We start from the raw sequence: 12,020 nt of genomic DNA, 5'->3' as shown, positions 1-12,020 counted from the left end.
AACACACACACACACACACACACACACACAGGCAGACGCACAAACACACATTACATTCAAACAGACATTTAACCCCTTCTCTGTCAGGAAACAGGACTGCGAGCGTGAAAACACGTTTTTACAACCTGACATTATCTTTCATATCATGGTGAGCACAGAAACACTGGGCTGCATATTACTTCACAACGTACAGTATCTTGGCAGAGGAGACTGACATTTGGACCAGGTTATACAGGGCTGTAAAAGACCAGAGCTTGTGCTGGTCAGCCCTGAAGCTGCAGTGTCGGCAGATAGATTCACATGGGAGCTTTTTAGTGGAACTTGTGCGTATAAACACATACGTGTGTCTGCATCCTGGCGTCTGTACGCAACAACAAATGTGTACGTGATATGTCTGTGTGTGTGTGTGTGTGTGATATGACTCCAAGCGCGCATGTGTGTGTTGTGTGTGTGTGTGCACGCACAGGGACACTGGCCACAGCAGTTGTTAGAAAAGAGAGATAGGCTGGGGTTGGATTACAGATGTAGAGACCAGAGTGAGGCTGCCTTTTACATTCAGTCTGATATAATATCCTCTCCTTTACATTCAGTCTGATATAACATCCTCTCCTTTACATTCAGTCTGATATAGCATCATCTCCTTTACATTCAGTCTGATATAATATCCTCTCCTTTACATTCAGTCTGATATAACATCCTCTCCTTTACATTCAGTCTGATATAGCATCATCTTCTTTACATTCAGTCTGATATAACATCATCTCCTTTACATTCAGTCTGATATAGCATCATCTCCTTTACATTCAGTCTGATATAACATCCTCTCCTTTACATTCAGTCTGATATAACATCCTCTCCTTTACATTCAGTCTGATATAACATCCTCTCCTTTACATTCAGTCTGATATAACATCCTCTCCTTTACATTGTCTGATATAACATCCTCTCCTTTACATTCAGTCTGATATAGCATCATCTCCTTTACATTCAGTCTGATATAACATCCTCTCCTTTACATTCAGTCTGATATAACATCCTCTCCTTTACATTGTCTGATATAACATCCTCTCCTTTACATTCAGTCTGATATAATATCCTCTCCTTTACATTGTCTGATATAACATCCTCTCCTTTACATTCAGTCTGATATAATATCCTCTCCTTTACATTCAGTCTGATATAACATCCTCTCCTTTACATTGTCTGATATAACATCCTCTCCTTTACATTCAGTCTGATATAATATCCTCTCCTTTACATTCAGTCTGATATAATATCCTCTCCTTTACATTCAGTCTGATATAATATCCTCTCCTTTACATTCAGTCTGATATAACATCCTCTCCTTTACATTCAGTCTGATATAATATCCTCTCCTTTACATTCAGTCTGATATAACATCCTCTCCTTTACATTCAGTCTGATATAATATCCTCTCCTTTACATTCAGTCTGATATAACATCCTCTCCTTTACATTCAGTCTGATATTTGTTTAATATATATATATATATTTCACCTTTATTTAATCAGGTAGGCTAGTTGAGAACAAGTTCTCGTTTGCAACTGCGACCTGGCCAAGATAAAGCGTAGCAATTCGACACATACAACAACAGAGTTACACATGGAATAAACAAAACATACAGTCAATAATACAGTAGAACAAAAGAAAACAAAAAGTCTATATACAGTGAGTGCAAATGAGGTAAGTTAAGGAAATAAATAGGCCATGGTGGCAAAGTAATTACAATATAGCAATTAAACACTGGAATGGTAGATTGGCAGAAGATGAATGTGCAGGTAGAGATACTGGGGTGCAAAGGAGAAAAATAAATACCAGTATGGGGATGAGGTAGGTAGATAGCCTATCTGTAAACAGCCCATCTAAGTACAGGTGCAGGGATCTGTAAAATGCTCTGACAGCTGGTGCTTAAAGCTAGTGAGGGAGATGTGAGTCTCCAGCTTCAGAAATTTTTGCAATTCGTTCCAGTCATGGGCAGCAGAGAACTGGAAGGAAAGACGACCAAAGGAGGAATTGGCTTTGGGGGTGACCAGTGAGATATACCTGCTGGAGCGCGTGCTACGAGTGGGTGCTGCTATGGTGACCAGTGAGCTGAGATAAGGCGGGGCTTTACCTTGCAGAGACTTGTAGATAACCTGCAGCCAGTGGGTTTGGCGACGAGTGTGAAGCGAGGGCCAACCAACGAGAGCGTACAGGTCGCAATGGTGGGTAGTATATGGGGCTTTGGTGACAAAACGGATGGCACTGTGATAGACTGCATCCAGTTTGTTGAGTAGAGTGTTGGAGGCTATTTTATAGATGACATCACTAAAGTCGAGGATCGGTAGGATAGTCAGTTTTACGAGGGTATGTTTGGCAGCATGAGTGAAGGATGCTTTGTTGCGAAATAGGAAGCCGATTCTAGATTTAATTTTGGATTGGAGATGCTTAATGTGAGTCTGGAAGGAGAGTTTACAGTCTAACCAGACACCCAGGTATTTGTAGTTGTCCATGTATTCTAAGTCAGAGCCGTCCAGTGTAGTGATGCTGGACGGGCAAGCAGGTGTGGGCAGCGATCGATTGAAAAGCATGCATTTAGTTTTACTTGCATTTAAGAGCAGTTGGAGGCCACGGAAGGAGAGTTGTATGGCATTGAAGCTCGTCTGGAGGTTAGTTAACACAGTGTCCAAGGAGGGGCCAGAAGTATACAGAATGGTGTCGTCTGCGTAGAGGTGGATCAGAGAATCACCGGCAGCAAGAGCAACATCATTGATGTATACAGAGAAGAGAGTCGGCCCGAGGATTGAACCCTGTGGCACCCCCATAGAGACTGTCAGAGGTCCAGACAACAGGCCCTCCGATTTGACACACTGAACTCTATCAGAGAAGTAGTTGGTAAACCAGGCGAGGCAATCATTTGAGAAACCAAGGCTGTCGAGTCTGCCAATAAGAATGTTGTGATTGACAGAGTCGAAAGCCTTGGCCAGGTCGATGAATACGGCTGCACAGTAATGTCTCTTATCGATGGCGGTTATGATGTCGTTTAGAACCTTGAGCGTGGCTGAGGTGCACCTATGACCAGCTCTGAAACCAGATTGCATAGCGGAGAAGGTATGGTGGGATTCAAAATGGTCAGTAATCTGTTTGTTAACTTGGCTTTTGAAGACCTTAGAAAGACAGGGTAGGATAGATATAGGTCTGTAGCAGTTTGGGTCTAGAGTGTCACCCCCTTTGAAGAGGGGGGTGACCGCGGCAGCTTTCCAATCTGAATAACATCCTCTCCTTTACATTCAGTCTGATATAACATCCTCTCCTTTACATTCAGTCTGATATAATATCCTCTCCTTTACATTCAGTCTGATATAACATCCTCTCCTTTACATTCAGTCTGATATAACATCCTCTCCTTTACATTCAGTCTGATATAATATCCTCTCCTTTACATTCAGTCTGATATAACATCCTCCTTTACATTCAGTCTGATATAACATCCTCTCCTTTACATTCAGTCTGATATAATATCCTCTCCTTTACATTCAGTCTGATATAACATCCTCCTTTACATTCAGTCTGATATAACATCCTCTCCTTTACATTCAGTCTGATATAATATTCTCTCCTTTACATTGAGTCTGATATAACAACCTCTCTCTTTACATTCAGTCTGATATAACATCCTCTCCTTTACATTCAGTCTGATATAATATCCTCTCCTTTACATTGAGTCTGATATAACAACCTCTCTCTTTACATTCACTCTGATATAACATCCTCTCTTTTTACATCTGCAGGACTTTCACTAACATTGTCTGGCCATGGAAGCCAGTCTCTCACACACACACCATGATAAATGACCAGACAGGTTGATGCCCATCTACTCTCTCTTACAACATTAAGAGAGAGTGGACTAAAAACTCCTCACACACACACACACACACACACACACACGCACACACACCCTTCATCCTAACATATTATTATGCTAACACAGTAGTAGAACTATTATTCTGTAGAGAAACGAGTTTGTGAATTGGGAGAGAGAGAAGGCCAGAGTATAAATTAAATGGGCTCTTCAATTAGCAGAGCTGCACTTGGCTGACACTGAGGGGCCATAAGGCCCCTATTATGGAATTACTTTATTATACTGAAGGCCTCAGTGCAACACACACACACACACACACACACACACACACACACACACACAAACACACACACACACACACACACACACACACACGCGGTCTTCACTCACGTTGTCATTGCTGCCTTTGTTGTCCTCGTATTTCGTCTCTATGTGAATGGAGAACTTGGGCAAGAAAGAACACTGCAAACCAAAAACAGATGAGATGTATCAGGTGAGACATTTGAAAATGGTGGAAAAACAACCTCTTTCACCTGAAACGGGTGTTTAGTTTTATAATTGTTTATGTGTCATCGAGACATTTAGTCTCCAGACTTCTTGTACCAGTAGCCCCTCCAACTGATGTGTTTGGTGCTTTGTTCAGAAAGGGGAGATGAATGAATAGGAGTATGCTCTGTATGCATGTCCGTGTGTGTGTGTGGTCTGTGTGTGTCTGCGTCGTGTGTGTGTGTGTGCGCGCGTGCGTGCGTGCATGTACCCCTCCTATGACTCACACACAGCCTTTTATCGAGCCCGAAACTCTGTCACTGTCAAAGCCATGTCTCCCCCTCATCCCCCTTTCCCTCCTCTCCTCCATCCGCTCCTCCTCTCTATATGAAGCCATATGACTCACTGTGGTGGCATTTATCACTTTCTGAGAATTTCAAAATGCCACAGCTCAAAGGCTTTAGAAGATTCAGACAGTATGTTACAGGGGGCACCGGCAGGTTTCCAAGACTGTCATCAATCTTGAACCCTTTGGCATAAAACACTGCTACAGTAATGTTTTGATAATGGCGTTGAGACTGATGCCAGTTGTAAAGAGTTAATGGAAACACTTGCTGTGAACTACCAGTGTATAAAGCGTTATTTGTATTTGTATATATTATGGATCCCAAAGGCAGCAGCTACTCTCCTGGGGTCCAGCAAAATTATACAGTTATACAATAAAATAAAAAAAAACATTACAAATGCATTCATCACAGAACCTAAACCTAAAAAAGATATGGACATGTGAAAATACGTTACTTAAAGGTGAACTAGGCAGAAATCGCTCCACCATTTCCTGGTTGCTAAAATTCCAATAGTTAGCCTCATTTCAGTTTATGTGACAAAACAAGCACCGCTACTTAGACTGGCTTTCAATGAGAATGACAGATCTATAACTCACATTTCTATGTGAATTTGGTCGGGTCGCCCAAAAAGTGACACATTGCAGCTTTAAAAGCAATTAATACCAGGTAAAAAGTATTTAAGACAGCTCCAGAGAAAAGTATTTAAGACAGCTCCAGAGAAAAGTATTTAAGAAAGTTCCAGAGAAAAGTATTTAAGACAGCTCCAGAGAAAAGTATTTAAGACAGCTCCAGAGAAAAGTATTTAAGAAAGTTCCAGAGAAAAGTATTTAAGACAGCTCCAGAGAAAACTATTTAAGACAGCTCCAGAGAAAAGTATTTAAGACAGCTCCAGAGAAAAGTATTTAAGACAGCTCCAGAGAAAAGTATTTAAGACAGCTCCAGAGAAAAGTATTTAAGACAGCTCCAGAGAAAAGTATTTAAGACAGCTCCAGAGAAAAGTATTTAAGACAGCTCCAGAGAAAAGTATTTAAGACAGCTCCAGAGAAAAGTATTTAAGACAGCTCCAGAGAAAAGTATTTAAGACAGCTCCAGAGAAAAGTATTTAAGACAGCTCCAGAGAAAAGTATTTAAGACAGCTCCAGAGAAAAGTATTTAAGACAGCTCCAGAGAAAAGTATTTAAGACAGCTCCAGAGAAAAGTATTTAAGACAGCTCCAGAGAAAAGTATTTAAGACAGCTCCAGAGAAAAGTATTTAAGACAGCTCAAGAGAAAAGTATTTAAGACAGCTCCAGAGAAAAGTATTTAAGACAGCTCCAGAGAAAAGTATTTAAGACAGCTCCAGAGAAAAGTATTTAAGACAGCTCCAGAGAAAAGTATTTAAGACAGCTCCAGAGAAAAGTATTTAAGACAGCTCCAGAGAAAAGTATTTAAGACAGCTCCAGAGAAAAGTATTTAAGACAGCTCCAGAGAAAAGTATTTAAGACAGCTCCAGAGAAAAGTATTTAAGACAGCTCCAGAGAAAAGTATTTAAGACTGCTCCAGAGAAAAGTATTTAAGACAGCTCCAGAGAAAAGTATTTAAGACAGCTCTGGCTATGGCAGCAAAGCAAATGGACATCATTTGACACCTCAAAGGCAGTTGAATCCTCAGGGCAGTAAAAATGTATGACGCTTCTCGTGCGTGAAACAAGGGAATGGATATGTCTTTATCTCTGGAGAGCGCATGCCTAGCTACAGACATACACCAGCATGAAGAGAGCTGCCATTCAGAAGACACGCACGGAAATGCACAAGCGCGCACACACACTGACGCTAAGCTGTTGCTATGGATAGCCATACTAATGTCTCCATAGGGGGAAGCGTCATTCTAACAGAGCCACTTACATTTGATATAAATCTAAAATGACACAATAAATATGTTTTTTTAAAAACGACACAACCCAAGCCTTCTATACACACATATCCCAAAACACTGACGCCTTACGTAACGTCTAACTAAAACAACCAGTGAAGCAGAAGAAAATGGTTCTTTCCTGGTCCTTCCGTGTTGCTGCATTAAATGCATCCTGACACCCTGTACATTGTTGAACTGCGGTGGCTCTCTTCACAGCTCTGTGATCGATAAAGGAAATGGAAGAGGTACTTACGGTGTACTCTACAGAGGCAGGCCCAGGGGGGGCGCGTTCGGAGCAGAGGGGAGAAAACACACCACAGTTAGGGCTTCACTAACGCAACAACACAGGAGAAACAGAAACAGGTTAGGGTGTGATACAACGGGAAGGAGCACAACATGACACGAGAAACAACACAGCTCCCACATCCGGAATGTTGCTGAACATTTTCCATTAACTTTTGAAGAAGCATTTCTGGGAACGGATGCTGACTGAACTGATAGTCTTTACATAAACAGACAGAAACGTTGCCAGAATGTTCTCGGAACGTTTTGTTTTGGTTAGCTATGTGCACTATAGCATAACGTGACTCAGCTAGCCTGGCTATGCTATGAGCTGTGTCACAGTAACTAGATTAGGTTGAGGTTAGCCTGGTACTTTTCCGCTAGGGTTACGGTCGATACGTGGTCAGAGCTCATTTCTGACCGCACACAACCATCTGTGGTGCCTGGTATGAATGGATCCTGGTTCTACAATAACACATCGGTGAGTGTGTGTGTGTGTGAGTGTGAGTGTGAGTGTGAGTGTGAGTGTGAGTGTGAGTGTGTGTGTGTGTGTGTGTGTGTGTGTGTGTGCATGCTCACCTGTTATGGTATAAGGGTAGTAGTTCCAGGCCTTCTCTGTTACGTAGAAGATGTTGGGCACCACTGCTCTAGCCCAGCTGGGCAATTTACTGTAAAAAGAGAGAGAGGAGAGAGAAAGAGGAGATATGAAAAGGAAGAGAGGAGATGAAAGAGATACATCATGTCTGAGTAATTGGTCTGATTAATAATTTCTAAAGTTTGAGTCGTTTTCCTTCCTTCCTTCCTTCCTTCCTTCCTTCCTTCCTTCCTTCCTTCCTTCCTTCCTTCCTTCCTTCCTTCCTTCCTTCCTTCCTTCCCAAGGTGAGTGGGCATGTTTAAAAGCCCTGGCCATTGAAGGCGGTTAAAAGATTAAACTTGAAAATGAAACAAAGAACATTGAAAAAGATAAGAGAGAGCAGCACTTAAAAGAGCCGTCTGTAGCCTCGCAACACAACCTCAATGGGTTTGTGTTTTTGATTACAACCGCAAGGTTTTGTTGGAGAGGTTGAGAGCTCTTCTACACACAGGTGCACCGAAACAGATACACACTAGCCTTGGCAGAGAAAGCTGAAGGGACATTTACTCAAAGGCTCTAGTGAGTATAACAGTGCATATAAAGATGTGTGTGTCTGCAGTGTAGCATAGAGACTGGTGTGTGTTTGTGCGTGCATGTAAGCCTCTAATATCTGATACAAGTTTAGATATTCAATTTTCTTTGATCACACATTGATAAAGAAGTTAGCTACATGATTGTGAACGCATGGTGACAGCTGATATACAAATAAACCGATATGCCAAAGAAACCTTGTGAAAATGTTGACAAGCCAACTTTTCACAGCCTATCCCCCAAAAAGCAAACGACAGACATTCCTCCATCTGCTCAACGTCTCTCATTCTTCTTTCAATCAATCCTTCATGCTCGTCAACACATTGGTACGCATTGACACACTGTGGCACGCATTGACACCCTGTGGTACGCATTGACACACTGTGGTACGCATTGACACACTGTGGCACGCATTGACACCCTGTGGCACGCATTGACACCCTGTGGTATGCATTGACACACTGTGGTATGCATTGACACACTGTGGTACGCATTGACACCCTGTGGTACGCATTGACACACTGTGGCACGCATTGACACACTGTGGCACGCATTGACACACTGTGGCACGCATTGACACCCTGTGGTACGCATTGACACACTGTGGTACGCATTGACACACTGTGGTACGCATTGACTCACTGTGGTACGCATTGACTCACTGTGGTACGCATTGACACACTATAGGACTTCACACTGCACCCGCCAAGCTCTGTAGGCGGTGGTAAGGTTTCTCCATCCCACACTTTTCACACCTCCCAAATTCCTAAAGCAATAAAAGACTCTGGCAGAGAAACCATTCATCTGCGCTAAAGTTCTGAAAGTGTGGACTAGTATGTGTGTGTGGTGTTTGCGTGTCCGCAAAGTACTTTATTCCATCACAAAATAAACCATCCAAGTCGATGTGTCCTGAAGACCCTTGAAATAATGAATTCCTAATGAATGTTTAAGTTAAGAGGTTATTCAAGCTATTCAGCACTAGAACAATAATCCAGCGAATCAGAAAGGTGATTGAGTGCTGGGGACCATGACACAATTGGCTTCAATTTCCTGCTTGCTTTGGAATATTACGGCCAATGTACTTGTATTAAATAAATCATATTTGTCCTGTTCTGTAGTGACGCATGATACATAACTGGCCCCAAACTAAATGTATTCTATTACATTAACAATGTTCTTCTCATCTTCTCATTATTTTCATGACATTTATATTTTCACGACAGAAAGGCCAACACGGAAGGTTGAGAAGAGCTGGCGGATTCACTGTGTCTTGGAGTAGTCGCCCTCTCTCCTCCTCTCCCTTTCTTTATTTTCTGCCCCCTTTCCCTCCTTACATAAGGCAGACACCGGGTTCAGTAAACCTGAGATGGATGTTTATGGAGAGGTTGTACTTGAGGTAGTCAGCTGGACACACACACACACACACACACACACACACACACACACACACACACACACACACACACACACACACACACACACACACACACACACACGGCTGAGAGGCACCCATCTGCTGTGAAGAACTAGAGCAGCGGGAGTGTGTTTAAGAGGTGGTAGGGGCTTAGGTGACTGTAGCCGTGGTTGCACAACGAGTGGAGAGTTAACATATGCACACAAACACACACACACATTTGCAAAAACACAGTGTCCCTGCTGTTGCTCAACCTCACTATATAATTCCCTCATCGTCATACTGTGTCCTCTGATGAACTGTGTCCACATCTTCTCTTACAATAATGAATGGTGACAGTTTCCCTAATGGGAGTTGGGTAGTGACATTTGTTATTATATAGCCAGTCCTTATTCAAACAAAACATCATGTATTCCATGACAGATTCAAGTGGAAGGGACTGTGATAAGACCTGATCCAAGATCTGTTGTTTTGAAGAGCCCGCAGCAGTTTTTTTTTATATTGTTAAAATATGTCGCCTTCTGAATATGCCTGTCTCTCTTTCCCTCTTTTGCTCTCTCTCTCTCTCTCTCTTGCACTCCCTCCTTCCCCTTCACTCTCTCCTCTGTGTCCCTCTGTTCCCCTCGGCTCTCTCTCTCCCCCTCTTGCACTCCCTCCCTCCCATTCACTCTCTCCTCTGTTCCCCTCCTTCCCCCCGGCTCTCTCTCTCTCTCTCTCTCTCTCTCAATGATTAGCGATACGGCAGGGCAGACCCTGCTGACTCAGCACCTTTAGGTCCCGGGCATCCCGATCGCTGACGCAAGCATTTGTGATGAAATCTAGCTCTCTCTGTCCCTCTCTCTCTAGATATTGCCGACTTCGGAAGTTTCTGTCCTTGGATGCTCAGAGATGCGCTGGGAGAGGTCACACACACACACACACACCCACGGCTGAGAGCCAAGACGTGAGGGGGTGGAGTATTGTGTGTTGCACAGCTGTGAGGGCGAAGTAACTCGGGGCAACATGACAGCAGCAGTCTGCCATGCGAAGCGTCGAGTGTGTGAGGAACAACACTTTGCCTGCGTTCCAAAAGGCACCCTATTCCCTATATAGTGCACTAAACCTACAGATAATGTAAAAGTAGAAGAGTTAAATCTACAATCTGGGATTTTATATTCAGTAAAACAGCAGCCCAGCATCTTGTTTTGGTGTACAACCATTGGACAGATCCCAGATTGTACCTTTAACATGGGTGGATGATGGTCACTCACTCACCTGTTGAGGTAGACACGTTTCTCGGTGAACTGGCCCTGACCGTGGGCGGGGTCCTCAAACGGTTCATTCTGGACCACCTCCACCCCCTCACCGCGGTCACTCTGCTCATGGCTGTGCTTGCTGATCATATACAGCTGGCCAATCCTGTACTGGAGAGAACAGAGGGAGACAAGACCGCAGGGTGTTTAGGGTACGACCGCAACATGAACACTGATCAGTCCTGTAACGGAGGAAACAGAGAGGTGGACCCGACCATGACTGTAACATGAACCCAAACATTAACAAGCACAGGAAGAACAGGAAGAACACATATGACTTCATATACAGCACCTTCAGAAAGCATTCACACCCCTTCACTTTTCCCACGTTTGGTTGTGTTGTAAAGTGGGATTATCACTGATTTAATTGTCTTTCTTTTTTGTGTCAACGATCTACACAAAATACTGTGTAATAAAAATAAATAAGCACGGATATATTTTGATTAGATAAGTATTCAACCCCCGAGTCAATGCATGTGAGAATCCCCTTTTTTCAGCGATACAGTTGTTTCTTGCTGAGTAAGTCTGCGAGAGTTTTGTAAACCTGGATTGTACAATATTTGGCCATTATTCTTTAAAAAAAAAAACAACATTCAAGCCATTTTCAAGTCAAGCCATATCTTTTTAAAGGCGATTTAAGTCAAAACTGTAACTAGGCCACTCATGAACATTCAACGTCGTCTTGGTGAGCAACTCCAGTGTATATTTGGCCTTGTGTTTTAAGTTATTGTCCTGCTGAAATGTGAATTTGTCTGGAGGGAACAGAGAGGGGGACCAGACCAGAGATGGGTTAGCCAGCAGCGGAAGCAAAAAGAGTTCAAACGACAACCACACAGCAATGCAAAAGTGAACCACAGATATAATCATCTCCTATGACACGGCAGCACCAGATAAATGACAGATTATTTTGTATGAGCTTTATCTGTCACAAATGCTTTATTAAACAGTTGAGTTTGAGGTAGATTTCATTTCACCCTTCAGGATGTCACCACCAACGTTTTGAAGTCACTGTTTTCAGGGCTCTTGCCCTTTCCTTTGAAGACGACTAGAAAGAAAGACCACCAGGGAAGTGCTCCTGAGACTTCCTGACCAATCTATTGAGGCTTTAATCATTCAAGGTTTATCCACAAAGACTGGCTTTTGACCAGAGTTAAGCTGCTGTCCCAGAGCAAGAGACAAAGGATGGAAAGAGAAGAGGAGGTGGGAGGAGGTAGGGAGAGATAGAGAGGCAGAGAGCCAGAGAGAGCGAGAGGGAGGGTGGGGCTGGGAAAAGAGTGGAA

General features: G+C 43.0%; 1 protein-coding gene across 1 annotated transcript in view; it reads right to left on the bottom strand.

The window, feature by feature from the left end:
* LOC110493710 (cytoplasmic phosphatidylinositol transfer protein 1) overlaps positions 1-12,020 on the bottom strand; it is an 89,047-nt gene that overhangs the window by 11,819 nt on the left and 65,208 nt on the right. The window contains exons 2-5 of the mRNA XM_036949706.2: positions 10,703-10,851; positions 7,449-7,537; positions 6,841-6,848; positions 4,252-4,323 (exon numbers count right to left, since the gene is read on the bottom strand). Of these exons, the coding sequence (XP_036805601.1) occupies positions 4,252-4,323; positions 6,841-6,848; positions 7,449-7,537; positions 10,703-10,851 (318 nt within the window). The remainder of the gene's footprint in view (positions 1-4,251; positions 4,324-6,840; positions 6,849-7,448; positions 7,538-10,702; positions 10,852-12,020) is intronic.

Source organism: Oncorhynchus mykiss, chromosome 17 (genome assembly GCF_057628025.1).
Source record: "Oncorhynchus mykiss isolate SJ-2025 chromosome 17, ASM5762802v1, whole genome shotgun sequence".
NCBI lineage: Eukaryota > Metazoa > Chordata > Actinopteri > Salmoniformes > Salmonidae > Oncorhynchus > Oncorhynchus mykiss.
This window is presented reverse-complemented; position numbering and strand designations above follow the sequence as displayed.